We start from the raw sequence: 24111 nt of genomic DNA on the forward strand, positions 1-24111 counted from the left end.
GTTCTTCCTTGTTGTGAGTCAGTAATATTTGACAGTACATCTGCACAGCGCCACCTACTGTTCAGAGTGTGCATTATTAGGCTTTAGAAATAGACAAAGCACACGACTTTCCAATCCAATCCACTTTATTTGTGTAGCACATTTAAACAACAAACGTTTCCAAAGTGCTGCACATAAGATCATAAAAAAACTATACACCAGAATAAAACAGATTAAAACAGATGAATAGAAATAAAAGCAGATATAAAAAAGCAATATAACAAGCAGATTAAAACAGATAAATAGAAATAATAAAACCAGATATAAAAAGCAATTAAATTAAATAAAAGACACAGGACCGCACAACTCACGCAGAGCTAAAAGCCAGAGAATAAAAGTGTGTTTTAAGACGAGATTTAAAACACTCCACTGTGGAGCTTTTATAAGAAATGTAGTGGAGTAGAACGTATGAAAGTAAAAGTAATAAGTTCTCAACAAAAATACTGAACAAGTAAAGAACACATCCTCAAAAACTCTACTTATACAGTGCTTAAAGGGGCTAGATGCAAGTTTGCCATTTTATACTCACTACTGCCACCTCAGGTCTTATGCGTAACTGCAGCTTCTATATTAAGCTCGTGCATGACGGCACTTCAGACCCGAAGTAACACCGTTTTGAGTGACAGTGCAGGATTTTAGAGGCAGTTGAGGTGAACAGGTCTGGGTTCATTCTACACATTAGGACATGGCTGGAACATGTAGGGGGAGGAAAACACATTATTTCAAATTTTTAAACTCTGTATAGTCCCTTTAAGTACATTTACTTTGTTACTTTGTTTCTCTGGAACTGAGTGAGGTGCACTTTCAGAAGAATCAGGCAGCTTCAGGTAAATACTGTATTTAGCAGTATAAAAGCCAGATCACAGGGTTGCACGACAGACAAAACTGCAATATTTCATAACTTTCATGAGTAACATTTGACTTTGTAATGTCTTTGTAATGACAATGGACCCCAGGAAGAGTAGTGTTTGCTTTCCCTAAGACTAATGGGGATCCTTAAAAAAAGAAATATCATAGGAATGATTAATGAAATTATGGGAAAAGAAGACTTTCAATAATGAAACAAAGATTAACTCGAATTACATTGCGTCACATAATATTGCGATATCTGTTGTGCTTGTGTGTGCGTGTGACTTTGCTTGATCTGATCTCTTTTTGCCATATCGCCCACCTCCAGATCAAAGATAGTTTAGGTAAAGTAGTGGGAGAGACACACGGGAGAAAGAAGGAAAGAAAAAAGAGTCCGCTGCCTGCAGGCGAAAGTCAAAGCGCTTTTCTGCTCTTTTTGTGCTTTGCCCTGACTTCAAAGGCAGAGGGATAAACCGCACTCAGGAGATGTCTAAATGAGCAGAGCAGGGTTGTAGCCACTGACATCGGGCACCGATTCTCTAAAGGAAAAAAGAATTCAAAAAGAAGTCACACAGACTGCAACACAATTACACGGAGGTTTTAACACTGTGGACAGTTTTATTCAGAAATCGGATGTATGCATGTTTAGAAAAGACCGTGAAAAGGGAAAACATATCAAAACCGTGAGAGATACAGTAGGAAAATCCACAACTTTAGAACCAGATCTAGTGACAAATAAAACTGGCATTTTTAATTCTAGTTCCTTGTTGGCTCCGATTTACTTTTGAATATCAGATTTCTCCTCATTCATGTTTGATGGATGGTCGAGAAATAAAGTATCTACAGACACACGTTAAATCCAGGTGGTGACTTTTTTGGTCAGGCAGTGAATATTGTACTTGTGCATTAAAATGACATTAAAAAACATTCAATTAGATTTGCTGCCACCTTTTATTAACCTTGGTAATAATCTCACAGTGGAGAAATTCACTACAGTTCAACAAAACAAACAGTAATATGCAAATAAAGCCGGGCAATACAGTATATCGTCTACAAGATAATGTCGAAATTGCTGTTTGGAAGATACCTGAAAATGTATTTCCAATAAATCTCCAATGTCAAGGATACCATGGAAAATATTGGCAAAAAAAAATGTGTGAAAATGGTAGAGAATTAGGAAAAAATTGGGAAAAATTCGGCAAAAAAAATAAATAAAAATTGGAAATGGGGGAAAAATCATTTTTTTAAAAATGTGGTAAATGGTAAAAAATAAAATGCTAAAATAACATTTGAAATGTGTTTTTTTCTGCCCTTATTGAGCGACACAGCAATGTGAACCACAGCTGCCACAGCTGCCCTGGGGTAGACTGATGGAAGCTAGGCAACCAGTCTGCGCCATCGGCCCCTCCGACCACCACCAACCACTCACTCACTCACTACATTTGCCCAGGCTTGTGTTCCCTAATGGTCTCCCATCCAAGTACTGACCAGGCCCTTCCCTGCTTAGCTTCCAAGGTCTGACGGGATCGGGCAGAGCAAAGGCCGTGTGGCATATTTCTGGTAGTTTGCAAAATATCGATATTGAGAAAGTCCCCAAGAATATTGAGATATTCTTTTTTGTGAGTATTGTAGAGTGAGTATCCAGTAGGGGTTTTGCCCTGCTCTAGTTGCATAAATACAAGGTGTGATCAAAGTGATAGGATAAAGGTGTCTTATATAAGCTGTGGCTGTAGAATGAATGAATCAATAATGAGAAGCCTGTCAAGTTCTGGATTGTTTGTCATTTTGCCAGTCACAGCTGAAGCTCATAATGATCGATGTCCCTTGAAACCCAGCAGATACGAGAGCTCCCACTCTTCGGTTGGTTCTGCTGCTGTTTTTCACAGCGAGGAAACCGCTGGGAACCGCGCGAGGCAGATGTCCACGGAGACTTTTTGGATGAGGCACATGTCCAAGTGTAGATGGGTGTGGAGGAGGAGGAGGAGGAGAGAAAGGATTCTGCCAAGCATAACAAAGGCAGACAGGGGAAAACAGCGGCGCGTGACAGACAGATGAGAGGAGGCTTTCACTTTGTCATCCCACTCAGCAGAGCCATCTTTCACTGCCTCAGCCGCAGCCAATATTAGACACACAGTTCATTAGTGTATGTCATCGGGGTTTGAGGAGTTTGGGCGGGATCTATTTTCTAGATCAGGGGTTCCCTAAGTGGGGTCGGGAGGTTGTGAGACACTGAGGTGGGGATTGTGAGGGGTTTTCAAGACAATATTTTTTTGATTCAAAACAGTGAATTTGTTGTAGTGAAATCAAGCCACATATCGATTGATTGAGCTGTTTATTTGAGCTTTACATTCATATTTTTACAGTTCATCACAATTAGGCTCATACATATTCAGTAGTGACTCTTAGGCTTTTGTTCAACAGCAAGACGATTCAGAATTATTTTTGTTTCCACTTGCCATTCAGTTTTCCGTGATACAACAAGATCATATTGACTGACATCATTTTACCGTACACTGTACATTGCATAATGGAAAGTATTGTACAGGTTATCAGTGAGCATCAATATGGTGTGAGTATCTGTGTGGTGACATGGAGTATTTCCTTATGCTGTATAACACCAATCATTACTGGTGAAACATTAGGCTGGTTGATTCAGTTATTATGAAAGGTGGCCACACTATAATGAGTAAATTATGTAGAAAGTTGACTATTACAATGATGGAAATTAACAGAAGTTCTATTATTTTTATTTTTTTCTTCCTCCTTCCTTTCCATTATTTTGTTTACTATTATAATAATAACTAGTATATTTATTATAGTTATTAGTACTTTTTGTTTATTCCTTGTTGCTTTCTTGTTGACATTATCATCTTCACAACTATATTTGTGTGTCAAAGCACTTTAAAAGAACGAACATTAACCTCTAAACCCCCACCTGAAGCGAGCACATTTTCTCCAGTTTGGCTTTATCCGAATCTAAAAGCTTCTTGAAAAAAGCAACAAAGAGTGACAAAAACGAGGATGAAAACATTTTACGAGAATGCAACAAAAATAAAGGCACAAAAGAGCAACAAAACAGCAACAAAAACACAACAAAAAAGTGACAAAAATGTGACAAAAAGGCAACAAAAAAGTGGCATAAAGAGCGATGAAAAGGTGAAACAAATGCGATGAAAAAAGAAAAACGACAAGGAAAAACATCTGTTTAGATCAGTTTTGTAAGTCTTGGCTTTCAAATGAAGCGTTACACTGGCCTACAAGCTCTTCAATCAAGAAGCTTGTAGATTTGGGTAAAGCCAAACTGGAGAAAATGTGCTCGGTTAAAGCCCTGTACTACCATCATACAGGTCTAGTATTAAAGGTCTTTGTGTTTGGCTTTAAAGTTTTTCCTGTTTCTGATTTATCTGACTGTAAAAACATGCAGAAGGGAAACAACAGGGCAAAGTATATAGTCTAAACCAGTGGTTCCCAATGTGGGGTCTGGGGCCTCTTGGGGGGCCTCAGAGGCACTACAGGGAGGCCCCCAAAGCAAGTACAATGAAAAAAGTTCATTTTGACAGGAAAAGTACATTTATCTGGACAAATGCACCAGTTTAAACCAGTATTTAGCCTACTGTCATTATAAGATGTCTTTTTACGTCATTTTAGCTGTAAATTATTAAAAATTCCTTTGAATGGAGTAAACTATTATGATTTGGGGGGCCCCGAGAGATTTTCTGATCAATGATGTCTGTGATGTCCTTGTCTTTGGGAATGGCTGGTCTAAACTGTGACCCATGTTCAGTCTTGAAATGGCTTTTTTCTTCTTAGCTTAGATGTTTGGCCAATTTCTTGACCCAAGGATTACATTACATTAGGTTTTACTTGGAGTCTGTCAAAAACAAATTGTATTTATGTCCGTGAGACCAGTCGTGTAGGTCGGCCTTCGCTCCATCGCGGTTTGGTGCTGGTCGGACTGAAATACATCTGATTAAATCAGATTAAAAAGCTGAAGAGACTGCTGCTTGTTGTCTGTGAACCACTGTAGTTGAAACGCCCCAAATCAAAGAGGGGAATATTTCAGGATTTGACATAGGACCTCATTTCCTAGTTATCCAAAGTGTTGTTGATTTCTGGAGATGTTTTTTTCTTAAATTCATGCAGAGCTTAGTGGCGCTAGGCTAGTGCAAGGCTAGTGCATTTCTATGGTATCTGCTAGCCTGCATTAAAAACAGTCTGACCCGCTCCACAGTGCACCTGAGGCAAATCACTTCTAACACCAGACTAACCATATAAATGTCTGTGTTAATAGAATCATGTTTGAAATATAACTGACCTTGTATCACATGAATTACCGCATTTTGAGGGCCTATTTTCTCGCAGATCACTCCGCCGCTGCATAGCTTACACAACCACAATATAAGTTCTTTTAAATGCAAAATAGTTATAATGATTCTATTAACACAGACATTTATATGGTTAGTCTGGCGTCATAAGTGATTTGCCTCAGGTGCACTGTGGAGCGGGTCAGACTGTTTTTAATGCAGGCTAGCTGATAGCATAGAAATGCACTAGCCTAGCGCCACTAAGCTCTTCAAATATAAGAACTGCATGAATTTAAGAAAAAAACATCTCCAGAAATCAACAACACTCTGGATAACTAGGAAATGAGGCCCTATATCAACAATCCTGAAATATCCCTTTAACTGTGACTTTTGAGGAAAATAGAACCAAAAGCCAAATCTTTCCCTGTTCCTGTCCTTGCCATGTTCTGAGCGACTGACCACGGAGGCTTTACATGATGTCAGAGAATCGTTGGACTCTGATGCTTCGCTGTGGGGCTTACGTTGGCGTGGATACATAGAACAAAGCCTTTCCCTCTCCTCTTATCTCTGCTCTGGTTTTCGCCCGATAGCCATTATCAGTGTGGACCATGTTCCTCCTTCATGAAGCCGCGATTGGCGTCCGCTCTCCTCCCTTTGCTATCTGCTCCGCTCTGCGCTCACCTCTATAATCTGTCCACATGTGTGAAAATGCCTCCGGAAAGATTAGTGGGCAAAGAGCGCCTTAAGCAAGATGATAATGGAACGCTGGTTTTTCTGGCCACATGGGTAAAAGGTCTCAGGTTTGATTCCGATGGGATGGGATATTGTTGTGTTGAGTTCTCTTCGTCTGCGTGGGATTTCTCTGGATGCTCAAGTTTCCCCATCAAACTACAACATGCACAACAGCATTTTCCTCTTGGGCGAATCAGGAAGTCAGAGGCTACATTAGCACAGCGTTAGCATCTCAGCTCTGTCTCGCTATGAACCCCGGCTGAGACGTGCTTCTGATTAACTCACGGGAACGGTCAGGTAGTGCAGCTTTAATGGCGGCACGGTGGCGCAGCGGTTAGCTCGTGCGTCACAGCTAGAAGGTCACAGGTTCGATTCCCACCTGGACACGGGGCGTTTCTGTGTGGAGTTTGCATGTTTTTCCCGTCTCTGTGTAGGTTTCCTCCAGGTACTCCGGTTTCCCCTACCACTAAAAACATGTACAATGGGCCATGAATGAGAGTGTGTTTGAGAGTGTGGGACAACAGAACAGATGGAAATTAGCCCAGGCGTGGCGTGTTTACATGCATGTATCCATGTATCCATGTACATGAACCCAGAAAGAACCAAAGTGGCGCCGCTTGAGGACATGTTGATGTAGTAAACTTACAGTGTTTTTGGAGGCTCTGCCAATTCTGATTTCTGATTGGACGAGACATGGACAGATGAAATTTTCAATGTACAAAACACCACAAAGCCTAACTTAAAGGAATAGACCACCGTTTTTACATACTGAGATATGTTCTTACCTAACCTTAGACCAGTTAATATATCCCCGTCTGGTCTTTGTCCGTGCGCTCTGTCACGCAAACGGAGCACATACGCAGCCTCTCCCACATGTCATATAGCTCCAAAAAAGCTCACGATAGAAGCTACCAAGCTCTTCCACGTGTTCCCTATTTAAATAAAGTTACGTGAAGTGTTTTCATGCGAAGTATATTTACACAGAAATGTAACATGTCGATTTTATAAGCAGATAAAAAGGGGTACTATATTGTGAGGCGTAATGATACAGGAGCACAACGTCCGCGCAGTAACTCCTAAAGACTTCCCCCGCTCACTTCCGTCAATAGAAGCTGCGTGACTTGTAGAGAGCCTTTTGCAACAAGCAGAAAATATATTTTCGGAAAGTACCTCACCTCATGGTAGAGGTCCTGTGTCGTCGTCCGGGGTGAGTTGGAAATCTGTGAAAAATTATTACACTATATACTTTCTGCTTGTTATCACAGCCCGGCACGATGCACGTAAAAGGCATTGTTCACAAGTTATGACGCTTCTTCAACTGTTTTCTGCTAGCTCTGTACAAGTCACGCAGCTTCTATTGACGTGACAGAGCGCACGGACAAAGACCAGACGGGTATATATTAACTCGACTAAGGTTAGGTAAGAACATATCTTAGTATATAAAAACAGTGGCCTATTCCTTTAAGCTACTCTACTTAAGCGTGTGTTTACTAGAAAACGATTTATCAATTCCTAAAATGGTTGACAACTATTTCACTAATCGATTTGTTGTTTCAGCCCTAGTCTGCACACTCACTGCGCCCTGTTACCGTCAGGGCGCAGGTTCAGGGCCCTTCACTGTGTATGTATTGCACATGTTGATTGTGTGTCTGTGGATGTACTGTTTTTACTGGCACTTCCTCTGCAGAAGAAGCTCCTAACGGATAAATAAAGTGAATTTTAATATAATTTGAATTGAACATGCACTATGCCGACCAAATAAACAAATACATAATAGAGCTGCACATGTGATACTCGACGATTGTCTTTAATAGATTCAAGATTGATGGTTTTATTGTCGTGTAATTATACAATAAAATATACCTTTAAACTATGCAATGAAATTCTTACTCTCCTCACATAAATAGTGGACAGTTCAATCATTCTAGAAGTGTTGCAGCTCAGAGTCAAGGTCAATATGTTGGAGTCGCAATATTCTACTAAACCAGTTCACAGCACCACGTTACTTTACATTTTAAGAAAACTCTCAAGCCATTTTTTCCATCATAGAGGAACTATACAGAGTTTAAAAATGTTAAAATTAAGTATTTTCCTCCCCCTACATGTTCCAGCTGTGTCCTAATGTGTAGGATGAGCCTGGATTCACCACAACTGCCTCTAAAATCCTAAAATCCCGAATTGCCGTCATGCACGAGCTTAATATAGAGACTGCAGTTACGCGTAAGACCTGAGGTGGCAGTAGTGAGTATAAAAATAACCACCTTGCATCTAGTCTCTTTAAATAAGAAATCAGGAGCAAATTTAACGAAATATGGGAAATCAGTCAAGTCACCATTCACTTTGGTTTCAGGCTGTGTTTGCAACAATAAACCTGTCAGTAACCTGTCAGTCTGTGCAGCATCTTTTAATGAGTGGCAACATACAGTAGAAACCATAGTTGGTGCTGACCGTGAAGTTTCCGCGGGAGCTGCAGCTGTTATATTTGCGATATAGAGTGACAGGCTGCTCACTCGGGATCACAGAGGCAAGTGGATGTCACAGCGACAGGGCCAGAATACGCTAAACAACATTAGCTTCAACGCATTGAATAGCTGGGAGCCTGAATGTGTAATGTGCAGTTGTTTTGAGCACGTTTTTTCTCTCTTCCCCGCGATGCTGCTGTTGTTTGAATGGAATCATTGTGTTTATGACGAATAAAACTGTTGTGTGCGAGAGCAGTTGGACATACTTGAGAGATGCGTGTATGAAAAGTAGATTTTGTTTGTCAAATGAGATGCGCCGAGTCCTGTCCAAATTTAGAAACCTCTGGGCTGAAATGAGGTCCCAGCATGCAACTGGCTTTAACTGAGCAGGAAGTAGTCAGCGATAGCATTGCAATTAGCCTATAGGATCACAAGAATAGTTCAATGCGTATATTTTTCTGATTTGTATAGAAAAAATGTAGTTAACTTCACATGAATAATATTTAATCAAGGTCCTGCTTAGTCATTTTAAAATATCTGGACAGTTAGTCATTTTATGCTCACTCACTACTGCCACCTCAGGTCTTATGCGTAACTGCAGTCTCTATATTAAGCTCGTGCATGACGGCAAAGTGACAGTGAGTTTTGTTTTTAGTTTTTGCTTTTTTACACTGGCCTATTTGAGATTTGGGTAAAGGTCAATTTTTTTTTCAATTTTGTCACTTTTTCATCATTTTGTAGCGAAATTTGTGCCACTTTTTCATACATTTTTCTTCACATTTTTGTCAATTATTTGCCACTTTTTCATAATTTTTTTGTCAATTTTTTGCCACTTTTTCACAATTTTTTGTCAATTTTTTCCACTTTTTCATCACTTTCTCATCACATTTTTGTTAATCTTTTCCCCACTTTTTCGTCATTTTTTGTCACTTTTTTCTCATTTTTTAATAAATCTTTTGCCACATTTTCATAATATTTTGGTCAAATTTTTGCCACTTTTTCATCACTTTTTTGTCACTTTCTCGTCACATTTTCGTCAATTTTTTGTCCACTTTTTCGTCACTTTTTTGGTCACATTTTTGCCACTTTTTCATTGCTTTTTTGTCACTTTTTTCATCACATTTTTGCAAAATTTTCATCATGTTCTGTCACGTTTTTGTTCTATTTTCATCCTCATTTCCTCATCGTTGTAGCTCTTTGGACGCTTTTCTCAAGAAGCTTTTAGATTTGGGTAAAACCAAACTGTAGAAAATGTGCCGTCGGGTAAGGAGGGGGTTAATCATCGTACCAGGAGATTATAATCCGGTGTTTCTTTCTGCAGTGAGAAACTCCGCGGTACAACTTTAGGAAAAAACAAACAAAGAAAAAATAGAATATCCATGCATGTTTCAATATGGCCGTCCCTCTGCGCTGCCACTTCGCGTTAGCATATGAATGGCTTAATCACCGCGGCCAAGTCACGTCCGCCGGAGCCCAGGGGCCATGCAGGCGCAGAGTGGAGGTGATTCAGTCTCAAGCACGGCGCTCCACAAAGCACAAAGCATGTTCCTTCATAACAGCGGCCAGAGTGGCGCTGGAGTGGCACTCGCGGCGAGCAGCACGCACCTGTGCCAATTCACCGCCTTTTGTTCTCCCTAACTTTCCCGTATGGGCCCACGCAAAAACCCCGCCGCATTTTCAGTCAATTATGGAGATTATGGGTAAAGTATATGGAAGGACCAAAGTTTGGAAGTGAAAAGTGGAGGCTGAGGAGTCTCGCTTTTAAACTCTCAACATTATTTTGTGTAGTTTTTATTTCCTGACGGGTTTGAAAGGTTCCTCTTTCCTCTCACACATTTTGATATTCAAAATCAAATTGGTCACAACATGACACTTTGAGCAAAGTGGCGTGTACAAAGTGTTTTTGACCTTTTTTTTTTTTTTTTCAAAGAGCTTATGCAGAAAAATAGTTGAGAGATGTCAATTTTTCCAATAAATCTAGATTTAATGCTAGTTTGAATTCAAGGTAATGCTTTTTAATGACTTTTAATGCTTTTCAAGGCCCCACGGAAACCCTGTGTAGGTTGATCCTTTGGACCACCAAACTACGGTAGAAGTCTATTGTGCATGTTTTGGGCGGATTTACCAAATAGGGAAACATGGACCACGATGGCGGCTTACCTGAGCAATAAAACATGCAAAATAACTAATAAAAATCAACGAGCCACTGAAGCCTCTTGTTCCTGTTACTATTTATGTTAAAAGCAATGGAAAGATGAAAACACATGGAACCACTCTATTATTATAACTAGTCAAAGCTATTCTAAATAAAATATTGTGAAAACAAACAGAATGTGTTTTAAGTTTGAGGTATCGAAAGCAGGTACTAAAGAAAATCTCATATCTTTAGATACCATTTTTTATGCTGTTGATTCAGGAACAGCATTACAGGAAGTGACTTGGTTGTTTCAGCTCAAATAAATGATTGTTCCCCCATTTCCCCCTATTTTTATCATTAAGAAAATAAATTAAAAATGCCCCATGTTAACCCCTTTTTCCTTCTTATTTGTGCCCATATTTTTTATCGTTTTCACATTTTTTATATATAATATTTTCCCCAAATTTGCCCATTTTTTACCCAATTTATTCCCAATTTTTTTTGTTTTTGTTTTGTTTTGACTTATTTTTACCACAATTTCCCCCCATTTCCCTCTAATTTTTCCCCAATTTTCCACACATTTCTTGACATTGAAGATGAACCCTATATTGTCACACATTATTGTTCTGATTTCTGGTTCTTGATGACAAACATTTGAGTATAGGTACTTTTTAGTATTGTTAAAGCACCGGTATCGAAACAAGATGTAACCGTACCCGGCCATAGTAAGAAGTAAATCAAAGTAAAGTAAACCCAGCCCAGAGATCCTTACTTTCAGAGCATCAAAGACATATTTTGGGTCACTCTGCCTCTGGCCCTTTCTCTTCACTCAAGCTTTGATCTGTCAATTTACGAGATGTTTTAAAGGAAGTCTGGTTTACCCTATTTCACGTTGTGAAATAGGGTAAACCATTCAAGAGACTGTGTAGTCTCTTCATTCAATATCTCTCCCCTTTCTTTTTGTTGTTATTTGCTTAAATCCGCATCCACTTCTGTCTTTGCATCTATACCCAAAACTTTCCCAGACTTCCACTGGGGCGCACAGAGCTCGCCTTAGGCTTCCAAACAAATATTTATGAATCTGTGACAGCTTCTTTCGGTTGCAGGCAGCACTTTCATGGAGCCAAATGCAACATAGCCAGAAACCCATGAATAAATAAAACTTCTGAAAACATAATTTAGGCCCCACAAAAAATATATTTTCTCTCAATTTATTGCAATGAGAGATCTTTCAAGTTGTGTTTTTCCCCTTAATGTTTGAGCCCAGCAACTACATTATTTTCCAAGCTATAAAATCAATCAGAAAATCTGAGCTTGATTGTCTTTTCTGGCACAGACTTTCTTTCTGGAAACTGAAAGCCTCACCTTGTTGTGGTGCTGAACGCTGTCGAGTTGGAGTAAATGAGCAACAACAAGTGTCTGCAGCTCTTCCTTCTCCTTCTACCTTTCATTTTGCAGCTGATCGGGCTTTTCTACTTCTGCCAGGTTTTGTACCAAATTTGGAGCCAAAATCCCCTTTGAAAAAGTCTTTGTAACTAATGTGTCAAGAAAATAAAACCTTACATTTAAACCTGGCTCGATAGATTATTCAGATTTCATTGGCACTGCATCAACGTGATGGCAAGAAAGTTTGTCCTTACATCGAGGAGGTCCCAGGGTGAGGAGCCTTTATTTCTACAAACAGCACAAAATCCTGCACAAAATATGACTTAATTTCAAACTGCATTTGTTCAGCTATAAAACTTTATGCTGAAGAGCTTTGTGAGTTATTTCACTGCAGTCGTGGCCCCAGTGTTTTATGGTCCCACCGTGCAAAAGATCATACTTTTAGTGCAGAAATATAAATAAATACGATTCAAAGTGCTCAATATTGGCTTAAAATGGAATGGATGTGCCTGGGTACGTTTCCACCAGCCCAAAACATGCACAATAGGCTCTTGCTTGGTAGTCTTGACCAAAATCCGAGATGAAAGTTCCCAGGTCGGACAATATATCGATTTTGCGACATATCTCGATACTTTGCAGGACGATACCAATACTTTTTATTCCGATATTGATACTTTTGATGATGTTATGCATATTAATGAGCGATGTCGTGCATATTAATGAGGCTGCAGTGCTTCACTGCTGTCAATCAATAGAGGCCAATAACTCTCAGAACTTGCCTGGCTTGCCAAACTCCATGCTTTTTCATAGGTATTTCAAAGACATATAGTCTGGGAGCGAGCATGATCTCAACGATTTCCCGGTGGGCGTGATTGACCGACGGCATCAACCAATCAGAGCAACGCTAGATACGTCGCAGCAACAAGTGGCAGGACCCTTTCCAAAAACATCCTATTTACGAGGAACGCTTCAAAGGCTGTTTCTAGCTCCGGTTTTAGGGATTACATTTTTTGCAAATGATTTAAAACAGACGAAAGAGGAGAAGAAAACATCGTATCACGCTCCACGCACGCCATCTCTATTGTTTTGGTAGAGTGTGGTATTGGCTTCCACGTCTTGGGGGAATGAAGTCCCGCCTCTCGTGCGTTATTGGACCGCTGTGGGTAAAATCGTGAAATGATAGGCTGCGAGGAGTTGTCCAGACGGTTCTTCTTTTGAACAGAAAGGAGGAGTGTCTGGCAGGCCAGGCAAACTCAGAACAGTAGAGGGCAGCACTACAATTTTAAAGGGACTTAAAATTATGTTTTTTCCACTCCGTACTTGCTCCAGCCATGTCCTAATGTGTAGAATGAGCTCAGACCTGTTCACCACAACTGCCTCTAAGATCCTGCCCTGTCACTCAAAATGACGCCGTCATGCATGAGCTTAATATAGAAACTGCAGCTACGCGTAAGACCTGAGGTGGCAGTAGTGAGTATAAAAATGTCAACTTCTATCTCGACCTTTTAAACACTGTCACACAGATATAATACTTGATAGTTTTTATAATTACAATTTAGATTAATGTATTGTTTTTGAAACAGGACTGTGGTTTCTTGTTTATATAAATGTAAATGTTGTAGTAAGTAATGTCATTGACAGATCTATGGACCCATTCTCAGTGTGTAAGTTAGGGATCATTATTACAGTGAAAGCAAATGAAGACAAATGAAATCATGAATAATATGTAGTATGTTCAAAGACCCCTAGTGTTTTCCCACTGCTCCTGGGTCAAATGCAATACAACATATTCTACAATTGCACAAACAATACAATGGTTTATCGACAGCGGTTTCTGGCTCTAAGAAAATCATGAATTGTTTTTGCGAAACGATGACAAAATCCCGACCAAGACTTGATCTTTTTTCCCAACATTAATAAAGTTTAAAAATATGAATCCCCCATCTCGTCTAAGCCACACAACTCTTTATCGACCCAGACGATCTCGCCGCGTGGCTCCGAGAGGCAGCTGGGCGTGAGCCGGGAAATTAACCCGGCCCGAACCGTGTGGCCGCTCTGCATCATGGAGAGAGACGAGCCGTGACTTTATCTGTGAGATCTGCCCATCGCCGCCGGGAAACTGCTCTCGCGCCTTCTTCTGTATCTTCAAAAACCTTATCGAGGCCGAGCCGCCGAAATTTCATTATGTGCTGCTTCCAGTGGGAGTTTTTATTAGTGGGCGGGGCTTGCTTTTATGGGGAAAATAAACATTATTGCCGAAAGTCAATGTCAGCCGGCGTCTTCCCCTCTTTGCATGAATGTCCTTTTGCATTTCCCTGCGAGCTTCTGTTTGAAACCCGCCAGAACACGCCGGTCCTTCCTGTGCCCGCACGCAGCGTCAATTAGTTCGGCGGCAGTTCGCGGAGACGGGAGCCGAGTCAAAGGTTAACGCCCACGCCCGGTCTGCACAGCGGCGGCGCTTTGAAGTGTCTTTAGAGAGACGGCGCTCAGCATGTGGCGCGGCTCCACCAGTGGGGCACCAGGAAGCGGCCGCCTGATGGGGTCCCCGTGCGCCCGGCGGTCCGGCGCAGTTAAACACTCACAAAGCTCCCGCTGCAGAGTGCTAACCTCGGGGGGAGAAGATGATTAAAGCCCGGCGAAATTTGCACTTTTACCAGTCGCAATAATGGAAAATGGAAAAAGGCTGCCGTGGTTTACGCTTAGGTTTGCAGAACGAATCGCTGTCCAGACAGACTGGCTAAATGAACGGGTGCAATTAGCATATTTCGGATTAGAATTATGTACGGCACACAGTGTACTTTTGGAACAACAAAACACTCTGCCTCTATTGAGCTTTTTTACATATCAAACCTGCTAATTCTGGTTTAGACTTCTACAAACGTCTAGTGTTAGTTGAGCAGTCTATATTGCAATCTTAGAGTAATCCCAGAGTTAGAGGTTATATGGTTATAAAGTTAGATTACAGCAGAAAGTTGGAGTAAATAGGATTCAATCTGCTCTATATGCTCTAATTTTAAAGTAGAAAATCAGCGTGAATTGGATTCAAATGACATTGACAGAAATTGTAAAAGATCATTTTATCGTGCAGTAGTTTAGCCCAATGGCCGCTGGCTGCTCTGCTTTGTGTTTTTTTTCCGTTGCTGTAGTACCTCCATGTAGCCGCTAGTCTCCCATTAGAAATCATTGCATTTAAGACACGTTAAAAACAACTTTAAAGCCTGGTTTCGAATTTTCTTAAGCTCTCTACAGCTAGATATTCCTCCTGTGAGAACGCTGGGTTAGTTACAATAAACAAAAAAAAACAGGCTTCGTAAGAAAAGATGTAGAAATCTCGTACTAATGAGGGCCGGACTGTTAGCATTGGAGCTGCGCGAGCTACACGTCACACAAGGGCAGAGTCTACAGTGAAGATCCCGCCCTCATGCCCTGTTTAGGAACATGCTTCATCAGACCTGCAAACATACTCTCAAAAGTTAATCATGCTTCATCAGACCTGCAAACATACTCTCAAAAGTTAATCGTGCTTCACCTCTTGACCCCCACCTGAACCGAGCACATTTTCTCCAGTTTGGCTTTACCCAACTGTAGAAACTTCTTGACCTGAGAGCTATTAGAAAGCTAAGGCCTAAGCTCTTTCCTCGTTTTTGTCACGTTCTTGTCGCGTTTTAGCCATGTTTTTTTTTTTTTTGGCGTTTTCATCACATTTTTGTGGCTTTATCACGGTTATGTGACACTTGATAACAGAATGCGGGCAAAAAAGCAATGAGAACGTGACGAAAACGCAACGAAACGATGAAAACGTGACCAAAATGTGGCATAAACCCAACAAAGAGCAACGAAAAAACATGATACAAACACAACAAAATGACTATAGCTTTACCACACGAACAAGAAAGAAGCTTAGATGAGTAATGGTAGGCTTCATTACACTGGCCTATAGCCTGTAAGCTCTCATGTTAAGAATCTTTAAGATTTGGGTAATGCCGAAAATGCCAAACCATCTTTTGCCTGTGTGGGCTCGTGCTCCAATATCACAATATCAAAATGTTTATGGACTGTTCAGTAAAAACGGGGGGATCAGAAGTTTGGCGCGTTTAGATAAGTACAGCAGATCATTCAAATGAAATAATGGCTCTGAATAGTTAATTGCAGCGGTAATTGGCCAATTTTTTCATCACTTGAGACGATAGCGCCACATGATATGTTATGTCGCATGAACACAATCCATTCCTCATTTATTTCATATGCTTGTTGCTTCGCCAATTTCTCCAATTTCTCCCTCCACTTATCTCTGCTTTTCAATCTTGTGTCCTCACACTCCCCCCTTCTCTCTCTCTCTCTCTCTCTCTCTCCGCCCACTCTCTTTCACTCGTCTTTTTTTTTTTCATCTTGTAACAAACAGCCCTGGCCGATTGAAAGCCGGTTGAGACCCATGTCACGTCCGAGCGGCGGGCGGGGTCAGCTGGAGAGAAAGTGCTGAAATTAATGAACACGCTTAACCCGCGCTGGTTCAGGGCCCTGGGTGTTTTACGCTTATTTTTCTGCTGTAACATGCTTCTCTTCCTTGTAAATTAAACCCATACCTTACCACAAAGCAAGAAATCTTCCAGGCACACAGTGAAACAGGGTGTTGTAGTACAAGAATTACATCCATTATATCCACAATAGAAGTCATTCCTTTTGAAGTGTCCACATAATATAAAGGTGCATTATGCAAGTTTTTATGAGGGAAAAAAGTCGATATTTTTGCGTATTTGACCTTGTAGTGACCCAGCAGCTGTACAAGTGGTCGTCATGGCGCCTTTACTTTCCGTCACAGTGGTCTCTGCAATAGTCCAGGGTCAATTGTTTGGAAGGTTTTCTGGTGAGAGGGTCCGTCAGCAGGGAAAACCTTCCAAAGAATTGACCCTGGAGCGTCCTAGAGACCAAAAAAGTTGCATAATGCACCTTTAACCAAGTGCATTTTCTCCAGTTAAGCTTTACCCAAATCCATAAGGTCACACAGCCTATAGGCCAGTGTCACTCCTCCGTACAAAACTCATCTAAATGGATCTTTTTCCTCGTGTTGTTGCCACATTGTTGTCACTTTTTTTTTTACATTTTTGACATTTTTCTCCATTGCTTCACATTTTTGCTACATTTTTCATCGCTTTCTGTCACTTTTTGGTTGTTGTTTTGTGGCATTTTTGTTTTTCATTTTCAGCCTCTTTCTCATCTCATTTTTGTTGCTATTTTAACACTATTTTCAAGAAGCTTTCAGATTTGGGTAAAGCCAAACAGGAGACAACGTGCTCGACTCAGGTGGGGGTTAAGAGGTTAAAATTGCTTTCAAGGCAAGACGCTGCAGCTGAATAGGGATTTTTTTTTTAAACTTAGAGTTATCAATTTGAAACTTTTGCTGTAGATTACTGGCATAAATAGGAGAAAAAATGTATTGCGAGTTTTCTGTAATTGTATGTTTTCGTATAAAAATAAAGCCTTTTATGCATAAATGTCAACATTTCTTCGTCTTAATAGGCAAATTACACAGTTTGCATTCATATGAAATCATGACTGTGTTGTATATATTCATCTCTAGTCACATCCACAAAGTTTGCCCCTTTTCATAACATTTATTTAGTTCATTTCTTTTTATGTGGAAATCATTTATCGGCTAAAATGATATCTGCGTTAGTAAATCTTCATACAAACTCTCTCTGTCATCTCCACGAGCCCTCTGTGGACGGAAAGGGCTCCGCAAATCAAATATGACAGACGAGGAAAGATCCCCGTAATGCGCACGAGGAAAGGCGGCGTAATGATGATGGTTTGCCGACTGTAATGGGATTGGAGGAGGCACATTTTAATATAGCCTGAATTCAATATTTTCCCTTAAAGCAAACGGCGCCGAGGGGGGGACTTTGCTTTCAATATTTCAACTGTTCGACTTATTTCTGACATACCTTTGCCCAGTATTACGGTAAATTTGTGAGCTCTTGGTCATGTTGTAATGTTGTAATTATTATAAGAACTTTAAATTTAATGTGACCTCATTCTGAAGCACATTTAGGAACTTGGCTCCAGTCCCTTGTTGCTGTGTCAACTTACAATCAATACCCGACGAGAGAATCTCCATCAGTGGATGATGTCAGTGCTGTTCCCGATCACATTTCAGTTTTGTGTAATACCATATGCATTCGCAAGCTGCTTTGCCAAGCTGTGGTTATACGCTTTGAAGCAGGAAGCAATTTTGAAGATTGCATGTGTAAAAGGTTTTGCATCCAGTTTATACAGTGTTGCTGTGGTTTTGTATTGTCCGGGCAATTTAGAGGACAATTTCTCCAATTCACCACCGCGGGCATGTCTGAGCGTTTGAAGTGAAGTAGAGAGCACACAGATGAGAAACATAGCAGACTTTGGTGTGTATTTCGACTTTTCCCATCATTTTTATGTTTTCGAAGCAGCAATTTGACTTTCCTTATTTAAAATTGTGACTTACTAAAGACTTGTTGAAAAATGTGTTTAAAATTAAGCATTTTCCTCCCCCTACATGTTTCAACAATGTCCTAAGGTGTAGAATGAGGCCAGACATATTGACCACAACTGCCTCTAAAATCCTGCACTGTCACTCAAAAAGGTGTTAATTCGGGTCCAAAGTGCCGTCATGCACGAGCTTAATATAGAAGGTGCAGTAACACGTACGACCTGAGGTGGCAGTAGTGAACATAAAATGGCTAACTTGCATCTAGCCCCATAAAACAGTAAATAGATTCTACAACATGGCATCAGTCCTTAATGCTGCTACATAGAAGCTGTACATTACATTTTGATTCCTAATAGTAAACAAAATGTTGATGTGTGTGTACCTCCAAACAAGCATTACACTTAATATCCATCCATCCATTTTCTTGCACTTGTCCGTTCCCGGGTCACATTGCACCAGCCCCTATGGCTCCTCCAGCAGATGGTGGGTCCACAGAAGGACCTCACAGATCAAACCGGGCCTGTTGGTCTCTCATAAGGGGCTTCTGAACCGCTCTTTATCTGACCCGTCACCTAGGACCTATTTTGCCCTTGGAGACCCTACCAGGGGCACGAAGCCCCCGACAACAGAGCTCCCAGGATCATTCAGGTGCTCAAACCCCTCCACCATGTTAAGGTGGCAATTCCAGGTGGGGATTAAACTTCATGAACAAATTCAGACTAATTTCTGCCATATTTCGAGGTTAATGTGCACCTCTAAAATGCACTCACACGCTTCACATTGCACAACATTTGTGGTGGGCGTGCAAAACGGCGCCTGTCTCATCTAATTTTAAGCGGCCATTTGAGGGTTTTGGGTCCTGGATGTCTTTGATGGTGAATAATAAACTCTATTTGTTTTCTGTGTGTGTTTCTCTCTCTCAGGAGACCGACCTGCTGGATATAGCCTACATAAAGGATGCCCGCAACGGAAAGTGCACCAAGACGCCAAAGGTAAATGGCCTCAATTTTAAACGAATTGGCATAGCAGTTGTTGGAGATATATACGGAGATCCGTATGTGTATTGTGCTTGTACTTTGGTGACTGGCTCCTCAATGTGAAAAGTATAAAATATGTCTTTAAGCTTGGTGTGCCAGTGAGAGTGCACAGACGATGGCAACAGAAAGCCAAATGAGTGTTCACGTCGAGTTGTGAAATATATTATTATTTGTATTGAGTCCTTTTTTGCTCTTCTCATAAAACAGCTCTTTCCTTTCTCCTTGAATCCGCTCGCTCTGAAACAGCCTCCTCTGTCTAGACTTTGCACCAAACGGTTCAGACTTCTGGTTCACGTCTGTGTGCTTTGTAAATGGATAAAAAACAGTGGGTCGGAGTAATGCTTTGATGGCATGACACTATTTTAACTTGGATAGACTCAGAGACAAAAGCAACGATTAGAAAGATTATTGACATTGTCGACATCGATATATGGATTGAAGTTAGTATGGATGAGTAGGTTATCGTTAGGGATGTCTTCCCCGGAGCCTGGACACTGGTAGTGGTCTGGGAAACCGGCGAAGGATTTCGCAGTGTGAAGCTGTGGATGGAAGAGGCAGTGAAGGGGTGGACGTGGGTCGCAGCACAGCTGGGAAGCGGTCGATCCGTGAACACTGGAGCTTAAACGCAAGACTGTGGGCGTTGATTGGCTGCGACGAAGGTGTGGCTCTGAGGTGGTAGGCTCGGTGAGGTGGAGGTGTGACCCTCATTGGCCGGAGGTAGGTGATGCTGAAATGAGTCTTCCAGGCTGAATTTACGCCTATAGGCTTTATCACTATAGTTTAAATGTGGACATAAATATACTGGTAAAATTACAGCCATTACAGAGATACTTTGCATGATTCATAACAAAATATACACACTAGGACAGTAAATGAGCAAATTCTACTGCCACTTAGATTCGCTCCCTCTCAATCTGAAACTATAGCGGCTCTTCATGAATGTAACATAGCTGTGCCTATTTTAAGATTCTGCAGTCTTTATAAAAAGTTGGCACTATCATCAAAGTCAGAGTGATCCCTCCAATCCTCCAGTCTCCACAGTGAAGCAAAAGTCAAGCCAGTTTCTTCACTTCAACTTTGGAGACGACGTATCGATAATTGCGCTTTGTTTTTGCGGCGGTTTCTTCTTCCAACAGAATTGTCAATTAGCCCAACACACACAAACAGAATTATACATTTCGCCCTCGCGTGTACGTATTGTTAGCCAGTCTGCTTCTATAAATGCCCTCCCATTCTTATATTGACATTTTTCTGTCTCCTCGGTTTTATATAACTACCCTATAGGATTGGCCTTTGCGACTGAAAGCACTTTTGTCCGCGGCAAACATCGGTCCGAACACACTGTGTACAGACCGAACAGCAATGTATTTCTCCCACTGTGCGATTGTTTGCCGGCTTCTACCAAGCTGAGCAGACCGCTTCACAACAGGGAACGAAAATGTACGGCTGAAACACACGCTATAGCCGCGAACAAATGTATGTTTGTGAACAAAATAAAGCGCCACAAAAGAAACAAATGACTCCTTTAGCACAGCCATAGATTTATGCCACGGCGAAGCTTCAATTTCGCATTGATTAAGTTGCTGTACCCAGACAAACACTTTTTTTTTTTTGAAACATCACAAGTATTAGGGGTTCATATTAATATTTATTAATGGAGATACACTAGAGCAACTCAGCATAGCCTTTCTATAAGTCTCTGCTTTGTATTCACACAATACCACTGATCCCAACTTTATAATCAGCCTTAAGCATCTGTGTCTATCCAAGTGTTGTCCTGTATGTGCACAGCCTGAACAAAAACAAAGTGGCCTGTGGGGTTTGTGTTCTGATCTGGGGTTGCTGCAGTTGGTCAGGTCTCGGTTCAGCAACACTTTGCGGCCAAAGAATGAGATCAGTTGACGACCTGAACATCCTGAAATGAAGCCTTAATTCAACCTGGAAGACCAATTTCAGCGTCACCTACCTTCAGCCAATGATCGCTTCTGTGAGGGCCACACCTCCACCTCAGCCCATCAGCGCAGAGCCGCTCCTCCGGCAGCCAATCATCCACCTCGGTCCTGCTTTTAAGCCTCTAGCAATCATGGTTTGTTTGCTTCCCAGCTGTGCTGCGGCCCGCCTCCACTCCATTTCCGCCTCTTACATCAATGGCTTCTTCCCGGGTCTTTCATACCACCACCAGTGTCCAGGATCCATCCCTAATTCCAACCTGTCCAACCATACTGACTTCAGTTCTTGCATCAATGTCTACCGCCAGGGTCTGATCACCAAAAACTAATATTCTATTAATAAATCTTCCTAATTGCTGCTTTTGTCTGTCTGAGTCTATCCAGATTGAATAACCAGGTTCTTCCTTTACTGTCCCACAGGGGGAAATGTGTTTCCACAGCTGTCACAGAGGCACACACAGAAACAGACAAAGAACAGTATCAACTCATTTGAACGCATAACGTAAATGTATGCAGGATTTTACACAAAAATGACTGTCCGTTTAATGCATCTCTGGCGGAGGGGACAAAATTTTTGCCAAAGCGTGAGTCCATGCACCAGTCCTGCATGAGTCCTTGGCTATTGTATGTACGAGGCGAGGGTCTGTGATGGGGAGATGAATAATTTTTCACTGTTTGTGAGACTGCTGTGATGTTTTTTCTTGTTTTTGATGGTGCGCATGTTGAAAAAGCAGAGGGAACAGTAGAGCACAATGGGTTGAATGATGCTATTGGGAGAAGCAGAAGGTGTGGGGAGACACAGAGACCGCGGAGTGGTCTGTTGCTGAGGAAACTATGGATCCAGCGGATGATGAGTGGAGACAGTCCATCAGTGGATTTCTTCTTCCCTGATGGCACGGACATTTTCCAAGATGAAAATCCCAGGATTCATAGGACTCACATCGTGAAAGGGTCCATCATTTTCACACATGGATTGACCACCTGACCAGAGAGTCCAGATCTTAATCCCGCTGAGAATCTTTGGGATGTGCTGGAGACGGCTTTGCGCTGTGGTCACACTCTCCCATTATCGATACAAGATCTTGGTAAATACACTGGATCTTTTGACATTGCAGAAGCTTATTGAAACACAGCGAGCTATAATCAAAGCGAAAGGCGATACAACGAAAAATTAGAGCGTGTGACCTTTTGTTTTGCAGTCTATGTCAGCGGCTATGAATGCAAACCATACCAATGACATTATCAACACTTTTTATGCAGACTATTATAAGTGCCCCGAGTCTGAATAAGCAGAGATTCACTAGCAAGGACCTCAAAAAAGAGAAATACACATTATTAATTAAGCAAAGATGGTGATCGAAGGCGAATGTATGTGATGGTGGCCATTGTGGCGATTTAGATAAGTCAATGACAGGGTTTATCAAGTCAACGTGAATGCTTTAAAGGGGCTAGATGCAAGTTAGCCATTTTAACTCACTACTGCCACCTCAGGTCATACGTGTATCTACACTTTCTATATTAAGCTCTTGCATGACTTCGGACCCGAAATAACACCTTTTTGAGTGACAGTGCAGGATTTTAGAGGCAGTTGTGGTGAATAGGTCTGGGCTCATTCTACACATTAGGAACATAATTTTTACATTTTTAAACTCTGTATAGTATCTTTAATGTCATTTTTACGCAACAAAGATATGCAAACATTCAATCCAACAGAAAAATGAGGGGAAATCTTGATATTTAAAAGCGAATTGACAAAGTTAAGCAATGTCGTTATTGTGGTCCTTCTTCCAAAGATAACAAACTTATCTCCATACAAAAAAATCTGTATTTATTTAGCACTCTTTGATAACAGAAACTGTACATATTTACCTTACTACACTGTTCAAAAACACACTCTCCGTGCGTCCACTTTAACACGCACGGAGAGTGGATAACACATTATCATTCTGTATTTACATAAGGCCAAGCGCCGAACGGCTTCAGGTAAAAGTAATTGACAATTAACCGAGGGAGAGCTGTTGTCTGTAGGCATTAGTGGGGCTTTTATTGACTTGATGAGCTGTGTGTTTGCATATTCAGATTCACGGACACAATAATACGAGTGTGCGTGGCTTCTCTGCGACTCAAATGGCGCTCTCATCGTCTGGCCCTATGTAATTACCGCCGCACGGACGGCCAGTCGCAGTCACCTCTAAACGCCGACGTCCCTCTCGGGTTTATATCATTTTTATGGTGTTTTCCAAAGAAACATCCCAAAGGGCACTCTGCAAATGTTGGACCCGATCATTTAAAATTGTGAAAAGGTTCATTAGCCTGCTAGATTTGAAGAGTTCATTCGCAAAAAAACAGCTAAGTGCCATTGAACAAACAAAATCAAGGTTGTCATTTTCTCTTTGTGCTGAAGTGTTTTTAGTGACCAGAGCTGTTTTAGTGCCATACAAATATTAAATCACTTGGTCTTAATCAAATAATCAAATCCACACAGCTTCAGTTTCACAAGTGTCCCCACGAGAGCAGGGTCGGCCCTGGGCATAGGTGACCTAAGTGGCTGAATTACCCAATGAGGTTCATGCCCCCGCCGTTTTTCGGATATTACTTTGGAACGGAAAGCGATTCTTTCTTTTGTGTCGTAAAATAGAGATTGCAAGCTTTCAGACGAGCCCTGTCTCCGGGAAACAGTATCAAAATTGCAGTGAAAATTGGGTGGGAGAGTACAACAAAAATCCATAACGTTAAAAAAAAAGAAAGAAAGG

General features: G+C 41.2%; 1 protein-coding gene across 2 annotated transcripts in view; it reads left to right on the forward strand.

Annotated features, from left to right (window-relative positions):
- The window catches only part of plcb1l (phospholipase C beta 1-like), a 267795-nt gene that overhangs the window by 61855 nt on the left and 181829 nt on the right, over nt 1-24111 (forward strand). For both annotated transcript variants that reach the window (XM_079572652.1, XM_079572653.1), the window contains exon 3: nt 19296-19364. In XM_079572652.1, coding sequence (XP_079428778.1) covers nt 19296-19364 — 69 coding nt within the window. The remainder of the gene's footprint in view (nt 1-19295; nt 19365-24111) is intronic.

Source organism: Gobius niger (assembly GCF_951799975.1).
Source record: "Gobius niger genome assembly, chromosome: 15".
In the NCBI taxonomy this organism is placed as follows: Eukaryota; Metazoa; Chordata; class Actinopteri; order Gobiiformes; family Gobiidae; genus Gobius; species Gobius niger.